This window comes from Tribolium castaneum, chromosome 2 (genome assembly GCF_031307605.1).
Source record: "Tribolium castaneum strain GA2 chromosome 2, icTriCast1.1, whole genome shotgun sequence".
Taxonomy (NCBI): Eukaryota; Metazoa; Arthropoda; class Insecta; order Coleoptera; family Tenebrionidae; genus Tribolium; species Tribolium castaneum.
The window spans coordinates 20,334,358-20,357,211 of record NC_087395.1 but is presented as its reverse complement, the minus strand read 5'-3'; the positions used below and the strand labels follow the sequence as shown (position 1 = coordinate 20,357,211).

At 35.7% G+C, this 22,854-nt stretch overlaps 1 protein-coding gene and 1 long non-coding RNA gene across 9 annotated transcripts in view; one reads left to right on the top strand and one right to left on the bottom strand.

Annotated features, from left to right (window-relative positions):
- Positions 1 to 22,854, top strand: part of Rbp6 (RNA-binding protein 6) — a 384,381-nt gene that overhangs the window by 305,080 nt on the left and 56,447 nt on the right. For all 8 annotated transcript variants that reach the window (XM_064355244.1, XM_064355243.1, XM_064355245.1 and 5 more), the window contains one exon: positions 22,562 to 22,610. In XM_064355244.1, coding sequence (XP_064211314.1) covers positions 22,562 to 22,610 — 49 coding nt within the window. The remainder of the gene's footprint in view (positions 1 to 22,561; positions 22,611 to 22,854) is intronic.
- LOC103314734 (uncharacterized) lies at positions 3,990 to 8,047 on the bottom strand. The gene is made up of 3 exons (XR_511740.3): positions 6,976 to 8,047; positions 6,738 to 6,921; positions 3,990 to 6,689 (listed from the first exon to the last, which is right to left on the bottom strand). It is a non-coding gene; the product is annotated as an uncharacterized LOC103314734 (long non-coding RNA).

Genomic DNA, 22,854 nt, shown 5'->3' with positions numbered 1-22,854 from the left:
TTGGTTAATTTATGGCAACGAAATTGTTTTTGTCTGCTGAAGAAGGGGTTGTGCTTTTTCGTGAAGGCAGTTAAATCAGTTTAATGAGTTCATTACGGAGGAATATTTGTGAGGGCGCCATTAAAACAGAGAAATTATAACCCGGAGCAACTGTTTGGGTAATTGAACGCTTACGAGCGAGCCGCCAATATCAAAAACACCAACTTCGACATCAAACTTATGAAACTTTAGGGGCGAACTAGGAAAGTCATGTATGAGAGTTTCCTGTCTTGGGAATATTCAGATGGGAATGAAAGCGCACGCGAGCTGTTTCACTCTTCTTATATAACACGACGGGACCTAAGAGTCGGCATCGCCACCACTCCCTGATCCTCAGAATTATGAATGTAAACCTTCGAAAACAACCGCGCTATTTCCGGGGAGGATTACACGTCTTTTCTCTTGCTTTCATTGTACGCAACCCTTGAAGAACGGCTACCAACATTTAATCAGTCGAAGCTAAAAGTGTGTCTACATATTTAATGCATTCGTAACTGTTCCGTCATCCATATTCCACACCCTCGCATAACATACACGCCATTATGGTGAAAAATTCGACTGCTGTCCTAATTTGTAATCTCCATCCATCCTTCTAGTATAATGTCCCCAGAATAACTTGTTATCGTTATTCGTTTTCTTTATGTCTTCGCTCGTATGTAACCTACCATCACTGTTCCGCTCTCTTACCTTACCTCTCGATATTTTCCCCATGTTTATTTCTCATGTCTAATTGATTCCAGGCTTTTTTACGTTATTAAGCTCATCGCAACTTTACCGTTTATGTACAGTTTTACTGTTCGTCTAATTACATTCTCACTGTTAAGTGTAAATCATCGATTTTATGTGGACTTTTACGACAGCCGACGCGTCGGGACCCATATTCATAATTATTTGCAGTCGAGTTCTTTGATTGTTAATGCGGTGACAATAAACTCTTACCACTTTACCAGTTATGGTAACTTGGTTATGAACTTGCAACTTCCTGCAAAAGACGATTTTAGGTTTGTTGGTGAATGATGATGAATCTTGAGGCAGTTGCAACGCGAATCGGTCGACTGCATGCGCTGGCTAATTTCCTGACCGTAAAGCTTGCAGGAAAATAAACTAACCCGAAATGCATAATACATAAACCGCAATCAGATTATCTTAAACACAATTTATTAGCGCTCACATTATCAGCGCGTTGGTTGTGGAGTGCCTCTAAGGTTTTGTTTTGTTGGTGGTGATGTTGATATCATACCACTATCTATAGAGAACCCTTTTACGACAGTCTTAAATTACACAAGGAGAACCGAGACGAGCTTCAGTTTATGGCGTTTAATAATTATCCAAGTCGGTCTTATAAGCGTTAGTCTCATTATATGACACCCTAGCTGCAATGTTGCAACATACCACCGCATGATCAAAGAAAAACATTTTGTACTTTGCTGATATCGAGATGGAAGTGAGCAAGGCGTGCTTTTTTATTTGCTAGTGAAACAAAGGCATTTTTGTGCTGAGTTAGCGTTTATATAATTGCTTTAGAGATCCAATTATTCACCCTCTGATAATTCTTGAAAATGTCTGCTTGTAATTTCCCTTCGGATGTAGTGCATTAAAACACTAGAGAGCATAACTATAAGCTCACCTGACTTTTCTGAATTTTTCCCTTAGAAAAGGGTCTGTGTCTGTTACTATGCTAAACGTGTTTGTAATGCCATCAGGCATAAAACAAATCAATCGGAATCCAACCAGGACAAGCCAAAGGTGATTCCAAATAAATTGAGCAAATCCAATGTAAATTTAATAGTTGTGCAAGTATTCTAAGACTGATACATAGTAAAGCTCAAAAAAGTCGAAATTACAGAATTTTTCTTATCCTAATGTTGAAAGTTGTTTTTGAATGGTTTGGATAAAGAAAGTAATAATAGATTAACGGCTAGTTTTGGAAAAATGAAAATCACAAAATGGAAAATTAGTACACCAGTTCAGCAAATGATGATATAAGAGATATTTTATTTGAGGGCGGCTTGTCTAAATTAAAAAAAATACCTAAATTGCTACATTGGGGTAATTAAAAGGGAAATTTGAGCAAATCACAGCTTTTAGGGTACTCTTGCGGCAAAATATAAATAGAAAATAAATAAAAAAATATAAATACAGTATAACCTCTCTTAATGGACACCTCTTCACAACGGACATTTTGGTAGGAACGTAACAAAAACATTAGAAAATAATGTAAGAAAACCTCTCTACAATGGACCCTCTCTGTACAGTAGACACGGACAAAAAATGTCCCAATTACCATAAAATCATATAAATTTACCTCTTAACAATAGACAACCCGAAAGAATGTTGGTGCAAAAAACAAACATTTTGTTCAAGGATCTTATAAAAAAAAAATTCTATACCGAAAATATAGAACTAAATATCGATGAGTGTGATTTTTTTTGGAAAACCATGATATAAAAATTAATGAAGACAATTGTGATAAAGGGAAAACTTGCCTTAGAGCCACGTGCTGCCTGAATATTTTGAACCTTTTAGAAAATAGCTAAAATTATGTGTCATGTAAAAAAATATTATAAAATACACGGTTCTTAAAAACCAAACAAAATTTGAAGCTTTAAGATTTTAAGTAAAAAATCTGTCTATTTTTTTTCATAATTAAAATTTTATTTTGAAACGATTTTTACTTATAATATGCCTAGCTATGAATAAAAAGTTTAATAACTAAATGTTTATAATGTCATGAATCTTACAGATATTAGCATGGTCAAAAAATTTAAAAAGTTAAAAACACCCAAAGTTATACAAAACATATTTAACCCATGTAACATACATACTTCACTTATTCACGAATTCTGCGTACGAGTAAAACATTTTTTTTGTAACATATTTTTGCTGCTGTTTTAAATGTGGATATGTTTGGTGGGAAATATTATTGGACAAATGCTAAAAATTATTTTCTTAAAATTCCTAAGCTCTCGTTAGTGGAGACGTCTCCACAACGGATAATTAAAGATTCTCCACCGGTGTTCGTTGTTGAGAGGTTTTACTGTACGAGTACATTGACGTACAAGTTAATAATGTGTAAAAATATTTAAAAAATTTTAGGTAGTTTGGCACCTTGTCGAGTTGAGGAAGCTCAGTAATTCTTTGACAAAACCTGTGTAGAACGAAGGTTAAGCACAATCAAAGTTTTTCTGTCTGTTCCTGTCTGTTTTGAACGAATGCAGAAAAGATTATATTGTGGGTTACTCTCTGCTTTTCTCAGAACTTGAAGATAGAAGTATTAAAAGTTGCGCTTTTTCAATTAATTTTTGCTTTATATTGAAGAATCAGGAATACTAATAAAAAATCGGAAATAATAGGGACTTGTAATTTCAAATGGCCTAAAAAATGCAGAGTATATAATTCTACAAAAGTAGAAACATTATAAACACCTAGAAACTCGTCAATTCTAAATGTGCAGCTAAATAACGTACAAATGACGCTAGTTCTCAACAAATTCACTTTTCTTATTGATTCAAATAGAATCGTCCATCTGTTTTCAAATCAGGCGACTGGCCGGACACTGAAAAGACAGAAGAATTCGAGTCATTTCAGACCAGAGCGAAATTAGGATTCTTGGGGCCTGGTCCTGGCATCGTGTGGTATTTCGGGTGTTAAATAGACGTCGGAGAACGTGTCGGTTTGCGTCTTAGTTATCGATTCCTCACATCGTGATTGGCAGATCGCTCTTGGGTCCGTTTTGAAAAATAATTGGATGCAGGATGTTAATAGTTATCAGGAAGAGATAGGGCCAAAAGCAGGCTGAGTGCTTTCGAAGCTTTGTCCGCGGCCATGCCACGTCACGCGCCGCATAAGCTCGAGTGGCACTCTACGTCTTTGCACGTCTGTCCCGAGAACTCTTCAGTTGTCTACGACGAGGTCGCCCACAATACACCATTATACATTGTATCCGTCGTCTTGCAAGAGTGTTTCTCTTTTAAAGAGAGGACGACACTCGTGGATTTCTTGTTTCCGTTTTAATTATGTTGCAGTGTCAAGTGTGATTTTTGTCTTGTAAGCTTGTCACAGCTAATCAGCCCCTCAGATTGGTGGCGATAGATGCGTTATAATTTAATTAAATAAAGGGGGAAAGAGTGAATTAATTTCTGTAGAATGGTGACGGGACCCGTTTACTTGAATAGCAAGAAGGAAATCGCATCATTATTTCAAACGACCGCAGAGATAGAGAGTCGGAGACCGTGTTGCGAAACTCGTTAGTTGCGGAAAAAATAGGCGAATCAACGGACAAAGACAATCCGTATAGAGCCGGGGACTTAATCCAATTGCTGATGTGCCACATCTGTCCAAGCTCGACATCTCAAGCCATAATTCCAGGCCACTGTCTGCGCCTCCCTCCGCAAATTGAAAAATAAATGAACTCTAACAAGACAGTGCTTAATTGAACAAGCTGCTTTAAAAAGGGAATTCGCTTGAATAAGGAAATGTTAAATGCTTCCATCGCAAAACAATAACCAATAACCCAGTTTTTTCCCAAATAAAAACGCGGCTCTACCCATTTCATGTCCGGCGCGGGTTAAACCCCCGGTGATGGGGCGCAGTAGATCGTGGGATTTGCAGAAATTCAGAGGCCTAACTAAGGCCCGTGTCACGGAAAGATCCACGCCCGGATATCTCGACCACAGTGCTCTCCCTCCAAGTAGCTCTCCTACGACGCAGGATTTAATTAAATTGATATCTATTAACTTGCTGATGTAAACACAAGAACGACGCGTTCCACCTATCCAAGAAAACGGTAATTAGTGGAGACGTGACACGAGAAAGTTTATTGCGTCTCATAGGTGACGATGAGAAAAGGCAATCTTCGGTGCAGTTCGGCGAATGTCTGAAAAGGTGCTTTGTTTCATGGTTAGAGCAAAACGCCCGGACGTGGTTTATATTTATCTTCATTAGGCACGCGTATTTTTGTTAAAATAAATCTCGCCTGTATACACAACCTTTCAGCTTGACTACCTCATTTCAATATTTTATGCGACCTGGCTTTTTTCTAATAACTACTTAAAAATAAAATTCGAATCAGGCATAAATCAGGCATTTTCCGCAAAACTAAATGGCACGCACCACAGTTTGATACATTCGAGAGAGGAGGAACCCCCAACAAGCAGCACAGCACAAACAATCCATAATTCAAGTTGCTAATGATGCCGCTGCCGCGACCAGTCGGTCCTGCAAGAGATAGATGAGGAGAAGGGACCAAAGGGAGGAAAACAGCAAAAATAAATGACAGCGTGTTAAAGCCGCGCTTCTCGCTCCTCTTCGACGCTGATTTGCTGAATTACTGATGAGAAGACGTCGTCATTAACTGGTAATGAGACTCCGATTTATATTAAACGATTTCGATAAAAAAGTGAGAAGTAGAAGAAAGGAACGAATCCATATTCCCCTCTGGAATTAATCAAGACCAACTATTTCCTCTTGCTGAGATAATTGGAATACCTAACTTCGCTTTATTTCCTCGTGGCAATAGATAAATAATTGAGATAAAGTTCTGTTGCAGTATGATTAATGTGGGGATCTTAAGACAGAAAACTGATGAAAATTCAATTCGTGATCAACTGGAATGGGGAAACTTTTACAAGTATATACACTTGGTAAAAATTATAACGAGCAACGATAAATCACGGCTGGTAAACAAACTGCTTACCGCACGTGTATTTTTATACGAAAATTAAATTAATAGGATCAGTATCGGGGAACACCAGACGCGATTTTTGACCCATTAATACTTACGATGCCACAAGAGCTCTTATTATATATAGCCTTCTTAATTTAGTCGTTATAATCTATAATACCCTCGCCAGAAGCCCCACCAGCTTATAGCCTGTGTTATACCGCCGATAGACAAAATTGATCACCAAACTCCCGACCAGATCTCGGCCATAAATACACACACAGGACGGCAGTTTCGTATTGAAAAACTGCATCTCAGTGTTGAACTTAATCAAGTTATTTGATAACAAATTAACATGTCACGGCTTGTTTCGTTGCAAAATTATCACTTTGCGTGGATCAGTTTTCGCGCGATGTTTCCATTTTAAAACGTGAAACTGAAAAATTGAAATTGTTTTTTCTTGATGCTGAAAATTTTGTCGCTATCTTTATTGCAATCGTGGCAGTAAAATCTCGTGTTGTCAAAAGCACAGACCCGGCCCAATATGCAGTAAAAAAAGCTCAATTCAACTACTCTCTTGGTTATGGGGCACAACTGATAACAATTAGATAAAAATTTGTTTGAACAGTGGTATAGTGGCTTTCGATTAGTTTTGTTATTGCAGGAGCGGATTTTATTGAAGTGGTCGGTCGAGGATTGAGCGCGCGTGCAAAGCGTGTGTGAGCTCGAGTTGGGCGCTCATTTTTTATGGATGTTAAATGGGGCCCGGGGCGGTTCCTGAAACTGGAAGAAATGAAAAACCTAGTGAGTGTTATATATTCATAATGCAATTTCGTATGGAGTTGAGCGCCGTGAAGCTTTTGTAAGAGGGGCTTCGCTCTCTAAAAGTTGATGTTCCCGGGTTAAATAATTAACTGGCTGTTCTATAACCAAAATTGGGTGGTCGTAACGCAAATACCGATACGACGCTCGGCGCCAGATGGGTTGCCTGCATGCAGGTGCTCGAGATAAATGTTTTACAGGCAGCATTATTTACCTCGGCGCCAGCAGACCCACCTTTCCTATCGATTCGCCTTCTACGACAAACATACATTTTCCATAAAATAACCCCAGCTCTGTTTATTACTCAAAGGGAAGGACACCCCGGTGATGTTATTATTCTATTTATGGGACAACGTCCCAGGAATGCACAAATCGAACCAAACAAGAAAAATCGCAACCTACAACTGAGACGTGCCCAAAACAGAAATAAGATAAATTGCTTGCTTTTTTACCAATCGTGACCCTTGTCGTGATAGATTGGCCAAATAAATACAATTATACTCTATTCCTGTGGTTATTTAATCATAAGTCGTACAAAGAATCGTCCTGCTGGAAGCGCTTCTGTAGTATCCTGGTGGAAGGACTAGCTTTTATAGCAGGATTTTACACACTTTGACTTGGTCATGTTCAAAATAAAACAAAACTGTATTGATGTATTTGTGATTTCTTGTCATAAAAAACATTGAAAAAGTATGGGGGTCTTACTCATTTAAGTAACTGTTGGAGGTTTTCTTCAAGTAACTGAGAGAAATATGATGAGTGGCCCAAAACAAGGTCAAAGTGTTCAAGAGCGCCACTAGTCATCCACGTTCAAGTTGAAATTTATTGTAGCTCTGCTCACTTCTGGTTATTAGGGAGAAACGTCGTTTAGAAGTAATTATTAGGGTTGACAAAACAAACACACTGAGAGATCTGAGAACGAGGACACTGTGATGACTATTGAGGTATTGCAAACTGGCGATAAACTCAAGTTCAACTACTGACACAGCGCAATGCATGCAAAACGTCCACAAATGTGCGCCGTCTAACTTTCTAACCTAAATTGATAATAACAGTGTGTAAATAGGCGAGGATCAGGGCCTTTATAGACATTACCACAAATTATAGGGGAACACCCCATCTCTAAATATTTGCCTGAACAAAAGTTCCACCGCCCACCACCGAGAAATCTTTACGCTCAATATCCTAAATGCGAATTCTCGATTTCAGACAGACGGAAACGATCATACGGTTTAAAATAATATATTTATCTTTTTTTTTCGTATATCTAGTTCAAAAAGAAGTAAAATATAATTCGAAAACATGGATAATCAGGGTGTTTCAACCAGAGTTCTAAATGGTTGAGAACGGTTCAGAACTGTGATTTTCCGGCCATCGTTTAAATGGTGATAGACAACGTATGAAGAAACAGAGTTTCGCTTTCATAATTGTCTTAGGTCGCACGGTTTTAAATATTTATTAGTAATACTAGTGCGAAAGCAAGTTCGAGGGCTCGCTGACGCTTGTTGCATAGACAGCCCAGAACTTTAAGCGTTTTCGCTGACTGTTATTAATTTTTTTTGTTGGAATAAAACGTGTTTTAAATTAAATTAAGTTTTTCTTTTAAATTTATTTTAAACTGTAAGCGTGTTTATAACGTGTTTTAAATTATTCACATTAAATTAAATTTAAAACACATTGCTATGAGAGGCGTATTTTTATATTAAGTTTAAAACACGTTGCTAAAGAAAGCGTGTTTTTATAATGGTTTTTATAATAGATGTGGAAATCGTGTTTTACAATAGTGTTTATAATCTTGGATTCAAATATTAAAAAGAAGGCTTAAAATGTTACCAACAAAAAAATATATGTCTGTTATGGCAAATGTGTAAACGTGGCTAGTTTGTAAACTAGCCAAAGCGTTGGATATTTTAATAGAAAACTAAAGTCTAACTAAAATAGTGGCTAGTATATAAACTAGCTAATCTTAGATAATTTAATTTACTTGACAGATAAAATACTTGGATAGTTTATAAATTTTCCAAGTTTTTCTCTAGTTAATATTAAAACCATAGTTCTTTCTGGTAACACAAACTATACAATTTTTTAACTAGCTGAACAAACTAACCAACTCGCTGGCTAACTTATGTGAATAAATTGAGGTTACGAACTCTTTTTATTTTTGATTACCGGATCGGATTTATAAACTAGTTGAAACAATAAATGATTATCTTGTATATAAACCAACCAACTTTCCAACTTTTGTACAACTTGGACTTTAATTATTAAAATGCGAATATAAATTTCCATTCTATCTTTCAAGTAAAATAGCCAGTTTACACTCTAGTTGCTATTTTAGTAGAAATTGCGTTTTCTATTAAAATAGCCAACGGATTGGCTACTTTACAAAATAACTAGCTAGTTTACAACCTAGCCAATTTTACACATTAGCCGTAACAAGTCTAATAAAACAGATCAAATGGACAAGGCTGAAGATATTTTCAACTACCTTGTGCCTGGACTCAATAATTTGATTATACGAGTAGATATCATTAACTTTTTGATCTACAGCTTTATTTAAAAAAAATGTTATTTGAAAAGATTATTTCTACGCGTCATTTATGATTTTTAGGAATTCGTTTATGTTTAACCTTTTAAATGCATGGCTTAACGTTTTATGAATAAAATACAAAACTGTCTTTTCTATACTTAATAAAAAAATCAAAGTATGTTAGTAGGTGCAGAATTTTAGTTTCCAATTTTAAAAGTAATTTATTTGTTCAAATAATTTTTATGCTGCATAATTTTTTTAAGGTTTAACATGAGTAATTAATTAACTACTGGTATTTTATCAGAACTTTTTACAAAATCTACAAAATATTATTCATTGGCTTTACGACAAAAGTAAACTCTAATATTTTCTAAGGTGGAATAACGTGATCTTCGTACTTTTACGGCAGTTGCATTGTAAATATTTAATCCTTTATTTACATAACATCGTATTGATGACTTGACCACATAAAGGAAAATGGAGTGGCCTATTTTACCAACAAACTTTAACTTTTTGATTTTTGACTTTACAAATTATTTTACATGTATTTCATCATTACAAAAAAAGTTGAAATATAACGAATTTGAAGATGAAGGTGCAAACTGAAAGAATAGCATGCATACATAAAATTTCAAGTACACACCTAGTTACGTTAAGCCCTTATTAAAATATCTAATTTTTGGGAGTTTTGTGGAGTTTGTGTGCGTCGTAACTTGCGAGTATCATGATTTTAAATTTAAATTGAAACTCACTCGCGTCAAATAATTTATCGTGCACCCGAGATTTGCGTAAAAAATAATTCATTCCGGACTCTTTGAGGCCGCCACATCTGGTTAATAAAATGTCTTATTGGAGCTGCTGGTGATTATTAATTTTTCCCTCGGAGTCAAGAGTCCCGGTCCGGGGGGCTTTTAAGTCATCCCGTGAATAAATTTATCCTTTCACATGCTCTCCGCATTATCCATGCATGAATATATGTATGCGAATGTAGAAGTTGTAGGACGACGCGATGCAGTCGGTCCGTGTTTTGAGCTACAGACACGCGTTAATTTGCATGTATTTCGCTTAGTGTAACCGCTCTTCCGCCGATCCTTGAGGGAAAATCGCTCGCCGGCTCCTGCGAGTGTGTGATGTATCTATATGTATGTTTTATTCTTTTTTTATCGCTTTCGTTGAGTCAAAGCGTTCAAAAGCGGCATCGTTCTGTAAGAGAAATAATATTTTCTCTTTTCCTTCCAACTCGGCGCAGGAAACAGCTTCCACTCAGCTTCGTCGACTTGATAAAATATTTTAATCAACGTCTTTATATTTCGGAGTTTTATTCCCCGATAACGTCGCCGCGGCATTACTCTTCTGATGATTTTCGCGACGAGACGCTCCTTAAACTCGTCCGCTTCGAAACACCTAGATAAGGCCGCTTAAGCCAGATTCCGATTTTTATTTATTTTGATCTCGAAGCGCTACGTACACATTACGAATAAACGGCGACAAAAAACGCCATCCTGATGGGCCACGTGCCGAGATTTAGGTCACGCGTTTTCAAACTGGGGAAAATATCATTTATTTGCCACCCAAGAAGTTTTTGCTTATGATCTCCATCGACGACTGAAATTGCATTAGCGCTGATAATCGACGGCGGAAATGTGATTTTTTAAATTGAAACTGAAAGTTTGCCGTTTTACGAAATATTGATAAATAAAATATGGGGCAGAGGCTGGCTGCCTTTTAACGCTGCGAGAAATTCAGCTAATTTCAGGAGCTGTTTTGATTTTCGTCAAGTGAGACGGAAACAAAGAGTTCGTTAAATCGAGGTTTCGCGAAGATCTCATAAAGGGGTTGGGGCTTAAAAACGGGCAGTTAATCAGGGTTTCTTTTGTCAGCTGAACGTTGGTAGACCTGATGACGTGACAGTTGACTCATTACTGGGCTCTTTTTAATTAAAACATCTGTAACAAAGTTTAGGATTAGGTGGAAGCGAGCGCTACGGTGATATTTTATTCTGCGTAGCTCAAGTTAACTTTTGAAAACAAACTTTTATTGTCAAATCAGTAGTATCAACTTTTGGTATAAATCATTGCACGGCGAAAGGACGGACGAGAGGGAGAGATGGAGTTTTATTTTAAAGACGATCCACGTTCTGCCGCGAACATAAACATATTTTACGTGGGCATAAATCGAGTTACAAATTGAAAATTCAGCTCTTTATCTTTTATTACACGGAGATGATTTATTTTTCGCGTGGATGCCGGACATCACCTTGGGCCCAGCTTTGGAATTAAATCTGACGAGTGGCAAGTTTTTCGCGTTTTCAAGCGGTCATTAAGCTAATTTTAATTAAAAATGTATCTCGTTTAGCAAGACATTACGCATAAGGTCGTATAACATCGCAAGTGGCATGTACCTTCTGCCACTGACATATAACAACCACCACTAATTACCAGCAACCCTTCCCGAGCTGTCCCAAACTTGTTCGTAATCCGACGACCCTAGTCCACGCCATGTACGGTTTTTCACCCCGTTTAAACTACTGATAGTACGGTTTTACGGGCTGTTTGTGTTTTTCCGCGGCCGGATAATTAATAAATTCAAAAAATGCCAAAGGAAGCGACGACATTTGAATAACCCTCGCTTTTCTTCTTTCAACACTATGGCGAACAAACGAATATTTAACGCAAGAATTCCCCCGAAATTCAATTAAAAGAGCGGATTCAGAAGACAACTTTATAAAACTCATGATTAAAACATGTCGGAACTGTGACGTCACCAACATGGCCGATTAAACCGGCTCGTTTGTCATAGCTATTGCGTCCGACTCGACTATTTCCATTGTACATAACTTATTGGAAATCTTTGATCTAAATAAAAATGCGGAAACGGATTCCGGAAAATTGCTTTCCTTGCAGTGTTTAGCTTGATATATATATTACAATAACTCACATAAAACGCAGCTCACATGATTCAATCAAATCCACCGTTAACATCAAACAATAAACTTAAAAGCTCACGGATCTGTACTTTTTTCGGGCGCAAACGAAAACTGAAAAACTTTCGGATTAATCGCAGCAGGAACGAACGCTAAGAATCGAACCACTCTGCAGTTACAATAGATGAGACACGTTCGGTAATGGCGCACTTCCGGACACGTCACCTTCTGATAGAGCTTCATTGGATGATAAATGTGCCAAAAACTCATTATGTGCTTTCTTGAATTCGCCGACAGCACGCTCAAAAACGAGAAGTGCACCCTCAAATTATTAATTTCGTTTTTAAGGTCCGCACCTCAGTTTTTATTACAAGCACTAATTTTGATTAAATTTTTATTTTAATAGGCGGAAAAAGAATAAGCTGTATAAGCTTCATTTATTGTGTAATGAATGACTCAAAAACTCAAATGATGTGTAGTGAACTAACTTTTTTTAGATCAATTTATTATTTTTGAATAGTACTGTAATAGGAACATATGAATAAATATTAACATAGTTAACAACTCATGTAAGAAGTTGGCAACACTTTTTAGGTTAAAACGACTGTGGCGCCCTCCAAATGTCGGTGTCAATTTCGGCGACTTAAATTTTAAACGCGGTAAATTTGAAAACTGTTTTTATAAATAAAATTAAATTATTTAAAAGTATGATCGCATTCTTTGTGACTATTTTGACAGCGTGTCAGTCGTCTTAAGACAGACAACCTATTAGTGAGGCAAAGCCTTGCCATAAATAAAGGTAAAGGTCAGGCTCAAACCCTTTGAAGGTTTCGTGCAGCGCAATCAAAGATAAAGCTGAAAAATTAACTAGATAGGGCGAGGATGAAAGCAATGGGTTAGCTTGATAATGTAACCAATTATTTGTCACGGGTAAGATAAAGAGTGCGGGTTTTTATCACGGCACGTGCGCAAATTATCCAAATCAAACAAGCAGTCTATAGACAAAAGAAAAATAAAAGCATTGTTGTTGAGTGAACAAAAAGCGGATTTTGGTGCTTAAATGTTTAGAAATGTATCTGCAAAAACGTAAATTTTTGTTTGGCTCAAACGCGTCTAAATAAAAATGAAAAGCAATTTTCCTGTGTACGCCAATTTACATACATTATTTGGAACGGTCTGGCACTCAAAAAGGTATGGAATTACTCGTCAGTTTTGTGTGGAAAAAATTCGAAATGAAACAGTAAGTTGGTGTCGGTGTGCGAGAAAACTCATAATCCGAGTCTGTAAATGTGGACAGCTAGTTGTTTAATGAAAGTCCCAGAGGATATCATATTAGCATCCAGAGAAGTAAGGCCGCGCTTCCTCTCGGGATCCCGAACAACCTCCAGCTTTAAAGCCGAGGCATTAAACATAGTCTTTGCAATTACACTTACTGAAGCAATAAAACCAGACAAGCGACTAGTCGCTCTCTCTCTGTAGCTTTTGTGCCTGCAAGCGCGCCTTCATGAGCGATTGTATTTTGAAAATAATCCGCCGAGATTTTCTCTTGTGTTTTTATTATTTTTCCCAGATGAGCATAGCCACTACACTGCTAATAACACCTTTTGTAGTCTCATCCGAGTCGACTTGTAAATCTTGCAGACCGATGCCCCATTTACATTCTGGCCGTGTTCACCATAATTTAGCAGTTCAGGGGCCAAATAACGCGATACGTGGTGTGGAGTTGTCTACCGTACCACGTGCTAAATTGTCCAACCTTGTAGTATTACAAGTACAAAATCCTAGCGGACTAGACCGGCGCCTCCACCATTATTAAACATTCACGCTGAAACTGATGTATCTTTCAGAAGCGTAATTAATTGACCGGAAGCCGTGTTAATCTGACGCTACAACGAGACCGGATTAGGCTTTAATATTAACGAAGTACGGGCTAATCTTAACTCTATTTTTTTCGGGGGCGAGAGTTTTGCGGCGTCATCGCGTTAGCGATCCGCTTTTTATGAAGTAAAGCATGCTAATAACGAGATTATCCAAGCCAATTTTGTATCATAGCAGCTGCTTAATTACTTTATTAATTGAAATATTTATCTGCAACCTAATTTATTAAAATCATTCTAACAACTAAATTGTTATTTTTGAGCTAGTGCTACACATAAATCCGTCTCATGCATATTACGAATAAATATAATATTTTTGTACTTTGCCAAAGAACGTAATGCAGTAATTTCTTTTCTGTTCGAAACGAATTTTTGACAAATTTAAGATTCATAAAGTTTAGGAGCAAATTTTACTGAAAACAATTACAAATTGCTATACTATTTTGTTATACAAAAATTAAAATTAAAGACAAACTTGCTTTAACTTCCTTTTCTTTGTTTTGTACTGCGAACTAACTAAATTTCCAGTTTCAGGCCGTCCAATTTTAGAAAGAATTTGTTTATGTTACGTACGCAAAGCCTGTTATTTGAATTCAAAGACTTTGCCACGTTTTATAGAAATAACGATTTTTGATATAGTTATCTTGGGGTTATTTTTTACACTATTGTATTCCTAATGTTTAGTTATTTCCAAACTTGTCCTGAAAATTGAATGTAAATTAAACATTCGTAACTAACTTGGCAAAATTAAACAATTTATTTGCAACATTGTACGTACTTTACATATATTCTCGTAATCAAATGAATTATGAATTAAGTACATAATTTCCGAAAATTATGACCAAATCAGATCACAAGAATTTAGGTCAGAGAGCGATTAAATCAACGTACTGTATATTTAATGCGTATTTGAACATGCAGGGGAGATTGCTGACAGTTGTCATGAGGGTTGGTTGTCACATGTTTCATTTCTTAGTCGTGCCTCAATCATTAATTTTTTTCATGTTTTTTTACTTTTTTGTTGTAAAAATATAAAAAAGTGCCATACAGCCATTACTTTGGAGTTAATTTTTGTTTTTTAGATTTGTCAAAATATAAATCTTTTGAAAGAAAAAATTTCTCGCAATCGCGTCAAACAATAGCATACAGGATGAGAAAATTTAGTTTTAATGTGTGGGTCATAGTTTTTTTAATTACTACTCTCAGAACAAAATAATTGTGAAAAATAAAATGCTATAAATTATATGACCAAAAATTATGTTTATACCTCGACACTATACAAATTTCCGGTTATTCTCCTATGTAAGGCAATTTTGCCAACTGTTAGGCATTTCTCAATACGAAACATCAGATTGTTTTAACAGATTTAAATCAATTTTAAGCCTTGTTGAGTCTAAATCGAGAAATAAAATGTTGTATTCAACTCGTTTTGGAGTAAATCGGTACATTTCTTTCACTCGTGAATGATAAACTACTCCTTTATCGGTTTGATAATCCATTCGTGAAATAAAACTTCTGATTTATACTCAAACTCGTTAAATAAATATTTCAAAATTTTTATTTTTTTAGTATTATTCCTATTATTTTTTATTTGATTTGTTTAGTTGATGTTTGTTTAAAATGCGAAACTGTTCAGATACTCGTCTTCAAGAATTTAATAATCATTTATCGACTCTTAAATCAAGGACTTTGATTGGGTTGTAGGTTATGTATAAAAAATCAATTGCTTTTAATCCTGATTTAAACCTATAGCGACGATTATTACAAGAATGTTTGTTTTATATGATTAAGGCAGGATTAAAGGCGGATAATTTTTTATACAAGGGGGCTTAAAACTAACTTTTTTATGTCTAATGAGGTTATAGAGCGCTTTTAAGTGTTACAGGATAATCTCCTGCTGGTATAACTGTCCCGGATTTACCTTACCCACAGTACTATTGAATTAGTAAGCATGTAAACATAATTCGGTATAATTCTACTCAATATAGCTTTAACGTTTCATTAATAATTACTGTATTTAAAATCTATTCCAAAGCTTGAATTGGGAAAATAACTAGTGGTTTAACGATATTATAGAGATTATGGTTTCAATTTTTTTTTTTCGTATTTGTTTCTCTCCTAAAGTGCTAGGTGATGAAAGATTACTTCTTGGTTACCTTTGCATTGATATGCAAATCCAAACCTACACTGTGGCATTTTAGTGTAGCAGTGTTATGTGTGTAGGAGAATTATAAATTTTATTTGGCTATGTGCGTCGTCGTACCTCTGAAATTCCCGTTTTCAAACACACATTGTTTCCCGGTTTCATGATTAATATTTTCAACCATGACGGCCTTTGTAACCGTCGTTATAACGAGCATAAAGCGTCGGATTATTATACTGTTTAATTCATTACATTGCCTTTAAAAGGCATTATACAAATAAATTATTGCATGTTTTTGCTGCACGTATTATGGCCGAAAGTCTATTCGGGAATAGTTTTATGGTTGTTATAATTCATTCGTAAAATGCTCACGAATAAATCTTCACCCTCTTACACAATATTTGAATTGGGGCGTGTTTTAATATTTATTCAATTGGCCGGTAAGTTATTGAACGGCGGCCTAATCGCATTCAGGAAGCCCCGAAACCGCCAGGTGAACAAATCCTTCCTCGTTTGGGCTTTAAAAGTTGATGAGATAATTGTATGGAGTGTGGCGCAGCAAGAGCTCGAACATTAACAGTCTCTTAAATAATTGCACGAGATTTTAACTTAATGTAATAGTTGAATGTTCGCCATTTGGAGCGAAAATGAGGTGAGAACACACTCGTGCTAAGTTTCTTTAAACTGCATATTCCCTTCGAAGAAGGTTCAGCTTGTAATTTCGTTGGGAATGGCGAACGCGCCCGAATGAAATACTCCGAAAGTAAGTTTCTATGCAAAAAGGGGGTGTTGTGGCGCCTATTAATTATTTGTTGCGCAATTATGCGGGCTCAGTATGCATGCTGGCCACTCCGATCCATTTTCCGGTTGAGTTGGTATCCGGTTGCGTATCCCCGGCTGCTGATAAATTGCCTGACTTGGCGCTAGTGGCAGGTAATTCACGAGGAACTTTAGAAATTCTTACTTCTTAACACTTTTCCTCCACCCTCTTCTAACTTTCTGTTCTTGGAGTGTTTGCTCAGTTGAATCACATATACTTCTGCCACATAATGGCCGTAATCGAAAGAAAATTGCTTTGAACTTTCGGGGTCAGTCAATACAAGTGCGATTTACTATATGAAAAGTGTTTTTCTTCCGAATTGTTCACTTATAACTCCGGAAACTTTACTGTCGTCATTTTCTTTATGGCATCCGGACCGAAATTCGTACGCGCCAAATTGTTTTCAACTTTAAAGAGAGGAAAGCAAATTCTTGTTTGCCAATCAATTAGGGTTTCTTCTGCAGCAGATGGTAAAAAATACTTATAATGGAGGCCGGCGTAATAATATATATTTCCTAAATGAATGCGAAGACTTCCCCGCTTTGAATAGTTTTGGAATTTGCATTGTAAATACTCAAATCAGTTTTTCGAATTTCTCTGTTGGTATGTAAATGGATTGTCGTCGTGCTTTGTTGGAATTGTCAGTGTACAAGAGCTGTGTAAATAAAATTTCATTATTCCTCCCCTTTTTCAAGCGAAACATTGCAGTTCAATTTTTAATTACCATAAAGCACCCGGATAGAAGAGCCGATAGAATCATATTCGAGGGTGGAGAGCCGCCACCAAGACGTATAGTTATGTTGAGATCCCTTGGAAAATGATATAGTAGTCGTATCAACGTAATCGTTTTCAGATAAACTGCGGATGCACGAATCTCATACAGAACTCATAAACATGGCGTGCCACGACGTGAAATATCGTTTGTATTAATTCTGAAATTTCGAGTTTGTAAACTTCCACAGCCCCCAAAAATTAGTTTTTTCCTTATCGCCAGATTTAAAAGCGCTTCGCCCCTTGTTATAAAATAATTAAACTAATATTGGAGAGTCTTTATTGTTGCCGCGCAAAATTAGAGATTAAAATTGGAAGTAACCCAAGTAGAAAAACACCGAGTCGATGTTCTCTTCACGATATCAGATTTCGTTAGAACATCCCAGCGGAACGCGGCAAACAACTTACCAACTCTTGATTATCCTTAAAAACGCTTGTCTGGGGAAATCAACTAATAGGCCAGATTTTTTACATTTAGTAAAATTTTATGTGTTTTCTTTCCGTGAGATAATTTAATTGACGATTAGTGACTGTTTCAAAAGTACAGCTCTGTTGCAAACGTTTTGTGTAAGGCATGTCACAAAAACAAATTGTGAGGTAACTGACAAGTAACGAACAATTAACAGCCAAATTTTGGTAATTCAGGTGGTCTGATCAATAAGTAATTAAAATTAAAATCTCTAAACTTCATCTTATCAAACTGTCCAGTTGCTGTCCAATAGCTCTATCACTTTACTTTTTACAACTAGTATTTCACAAAAATGAAGACTCGAAGGTGTATGTTTTGCCGAACATAGTGAGGCAAATAATTCAGTTGAAATACGTAAAATTACTTTTACTCTAAATATCATTTTGTTTAGATAAATTAGTAAAGGTCGTGGTCAGATCAGCCCATATAATACATAGACTGTATGTATTACTTCGTTAAATATTCTTCTCTTATCATGGTAGTAAACTTATTCTTTGTAGTTACAGATACATTGGTAAAAACAGTGAACTGGTAAAAGTAAAATGCTCAAAAGTATAACTTTTATTTTAGGGTCGAAAAGTAAAATTCTAATTTTGAAAAAAAAACTGGCGTTAAAGATCCAAACCAATATAAGATTGATAATTGAAAATATTGATAAGGTTTTCAAAAACAACATTCGATTATTATGAATACAGAAAGGTATGCTCAAAAAGGCCAGAGAAAACTTCTTTATAGTTTGATTTGTCACCCTCCCTTAAAATCAAATTGACACGACGAAAAAGACTAAGGAGTTTCAATTAAAGTTAAAACAATTTTGATTAAAAGCACTCACCAAGAGGACTTCGAAGTGGATTAAATCATATTTGTAAATTCCGTAGTAAATTGTAACATAATTTGATCATTGACCCTATTTATTGATCAGCCCATCTATTTTTAGAACTTTCACTTCCAAAATTGAAGGACAATAATTAATAGAAATGAGGACAATCATATAAATAGTTATGTTGCCCGAGGACGAGTTTAATGCTTGCTTTATTCATTCGAATTGAAAAAGTTTACTTTTGATAAATTGTGTATTAAACCGTTCTTAAAACTACCGAAACTACATAAATACGAGATTTTATTCAAGTTTTAAATTTTGAAATTACTTCCATTTTCACAGAATTTACGAAACGTCGAAAGCCGTCATCGATTGGTCGAAACAACTCAACAGTTAATTGAATAATTAGATTAGTATACGCAATAATAATTTTAAATTGGAATAAAAGGCACGTAGTACGAAATCTGCTTAATAACGAGTTTACGTGCGAATTAATTTTTCAGGGCACTTTCATTGGTTTTTTGTATGAATTTATATTATTTGATCCGATCATATCATTTAATGTTGATGAATCAAGCTTTACTTCTTTTTACTAATACTTTTTATCGACAAACAAATTAGCTGTTTGCCGTTTAAATATACACAAACGTTTAATTATTTACTCAAGTTCTGTTCAAACAATAGGGCGGGTTTAAAAATAAAGTTCACATAAATTTTTTGTTATTGTGTGTGTTACAAAGCTGTCAAATACATGTGTTACAAATTTTTTAACAAAATAATGAGTATTGTGTTGAAATGCCAAAAGAGATTAGTTGCATTTAAACACGTACTAATTAGCCCAACAAGTTATTTAGTAGTGAAATGGTGTGTTTAAAAGAAAATCAGATAAGTGTGTTAAATTATTAAGATTTATAAACGTTGCGTTCGGCCGTAACATTGGTATGTGACGTTTGTAACATGCTTAGAAGACATAAACTTCACACTTCCGGTGCTTTGACGTGCTGTTATTATACTCGTTTTCAAAAAGTTTCGACATTACCACGTTAATTGTACAATTTCACGAATGACAGTGTAGTGTGGCGTGCAAGGTGGAATTATTGTTCTTAATTAATTTCCGATAACTGGTAAATGTTTACACTGAGAGCTGGTATAGCACTATTATTAGTCAGGTAATTGATTCAGATGTAAATGTGTTAATTAACCGGACGAATCGTCTGCATCTACAATGTGATTGTTCATCGAAGCTCGTTAATGCGGCCTCCAATGATCATCTTCCGCAAGTTTATTATATAGACGGCATTTTGTGTCGAAACTAATTGGATTGTCTCGAATCTCGGGATGCAAATGTATCAATTATCCATGTGGATGGCCTCTAGTATGTGGAGTTAGTTCTGTATCGAGCGCTTTCAGGTCTTTAGAGAATCGAACGAACAAGATCGAGTCCGGTCAGTTATGTCCGCCACCTACCAGGTAATTGATCCGGTTCTGTGGTGGATATCTGCTCGGTCCGGCATCCAAGCTCCCAGGGAGCCATTCCGCTGATATCCTTACGAAGACGTGTATCAAGGAAGGCACCTTAACGGCACCTTAGAGGAACGCTACATTTTCACAGATAAATAAACTATTAAAAGTTTTATTTGAATTCGCGCAGTCGACGTCTCGCTTCGAGCTCGTTTTGCAATTGAAACGCCCAGCCTTCGGAATTACTCGACGCGAAATATTCTTTTTATATTTGATTCCTCGCAGAGATGGGATTTTGGCAGATTCGCTTTATTAATACTTACTTTTTATAGGCATACATTTTTTTAACAAATATACCACTTGTACTCGTACATAGGCCAGTCAACGAACAAGTTATAAACTGCATGTAGAAGGTAAAATAGGCCCATATCTTACAAGGGAGTACCATGAAGGTGGTGTTTTTTTCATGTTTCAAGAATGGTGCACGCGTCTTATGATAAATCTAGTTATCAACAAAATTATAGCCGCTACAAATATCTACAAGACGGTGTTTTCTTTTTCGGTATCTGAAATCGATATTTAGGTATCCACTGACCAAAGTCACACTTTTTACGATATTATTTTTTGCCCCACTTTGCCTTGTGGTGTCTAAATGGTGTCTAAAAGAGCAAAAGTGTTTGGAAACTAAAATATCAGGCATTAAATTTTATATAAATAATCGCTGTTTTCAGCAGAAATCACGAAAATTTTACACCTAAAAGTGAGCCATAAGGACGTGAAGACACAGTTTTGTAGCTCTCTGAATCTGTATTCAGAATTCTTGAATAATTTTTCATATACAAAGCTGGATTACCAATTGTCTGAACTGTTTATCATCCCTTACTCCAATTAATCTTTATCTTGGGGAATAAAACTTTGACTCATGTACTAGAAACTGTTAGCTGTAGGTAAAAAATAAAGACAGTTTGGGAATCCTCGCACATTTGAGTTGGTTGATTCTCAAATTTTCCTAAAAGAATTATATTTTGATATGCTCAAAAGTGTTTTTGATAAACCAATTTTAAATAGTTTTTCAAACATTGACCGGTATCTCAAAACCTGTTTGTTATAGATAAAAAATAAGGACAGTTTTGGAATCCTTTGACAATTTTCCGTAAGGAAAACTTCCATTAGAATTTGTTTGATTTCCCACTTTGCCGAAAAGAATAATCTGTTCGGACGTGTTTTTTGACAAATTAATTTTAACCACATCCTTAATCTTGTCTGATATTTCAAAATCTATAACTTGTAGACAAAAAATGAAAACAGATTCAGAATTTTTGAGTATTTTACATTTGGAAAGCTGTTTTGTATTATTATAGTATTGTCTGAACTATCTTTCATGAATAAAAACAATTAAAAGCACTCATCTCTTACTTCAGCTGCTAATACGTGATGTATAGTGAGGAATTGAACTTTGACCGATATCTTAAAAAACTGTTAACTGTAGAAACAAAACAGATTTGGAATCTTTATCTTGAGTTGAAATTTGAGCTATTTAGACTCCCTATTTTGCGGAACAAGTTACCAATTGAAGTCTAAACTAGGCCAAATTGTTTTTTACTTTTTTGGACAAAACACGATCGATTTTTGTTTTGACATAAAAGTTAATCGAGACATTTTACCGAGAACAAAAACTGCTTTCACTGACAAAATCAGTTGATGGCAATACTTATGTTCAAGACTGGGTCCAGTACTTTAACCATTAAAAGTAATTGTTTTTTTAAAGCAGAAGACAGTACAGTCGTAGTCACAACCATATGAGTTGAATTTAAGTGCTTGTGCTCCGCATTGTTAAAAAAAATTGGTTTCATAACTTAGCATGAAACTTTGAGCAACCTGTCAGTTTTACTTTCGCTTTCACTTGATCGCATTACAAACTTCTAAACTTCTTTTAAAGGATATTTTACAAAATTAATAAACATTTAGTGTTTTCCAAGCCTCGTCCTAAACATTGTAGATGTCCTTATATTGCTACTAAAGTTAAAGACAAATATATCACGTGCGTGTTGGCCTTTGAGTAAGGAATGATTGTGCGTGTTCCTTGTGATTATATGTCATTTGGCTGAAATTAAATATTTCTTTATTGGAGTAACTGTTGAGCTGAAATAACTTATCAGATATGCTTAATTTAATTTTCTGGCACTGATATAAATAGAATCTAATGAAGCTTTTATTGTTTCAGATTGAAGATGCAATGCTAATGTTCGATAAGCAAACGAATCGACATAGGGGTAAGTTGATATTTTTCAAATTGATTTTTATAAACAAAACGAAAGGCGAAACGCATTTGAAGCGAATCGATGGTTGTTTTCGGGCATTAGCGGAAATCAACAGTCGCGACTCGAAACTGGAAAACAAATAAATACAATTTGCAATTTGGAGGAAAGTTCGTGGAAGTTAGGGGGAGGCAAGGTGAAGTGATTCCGGCTAATGCTGGCGAAGATGCGGGAAAGTTGGTCGACAAACTTGGCCATT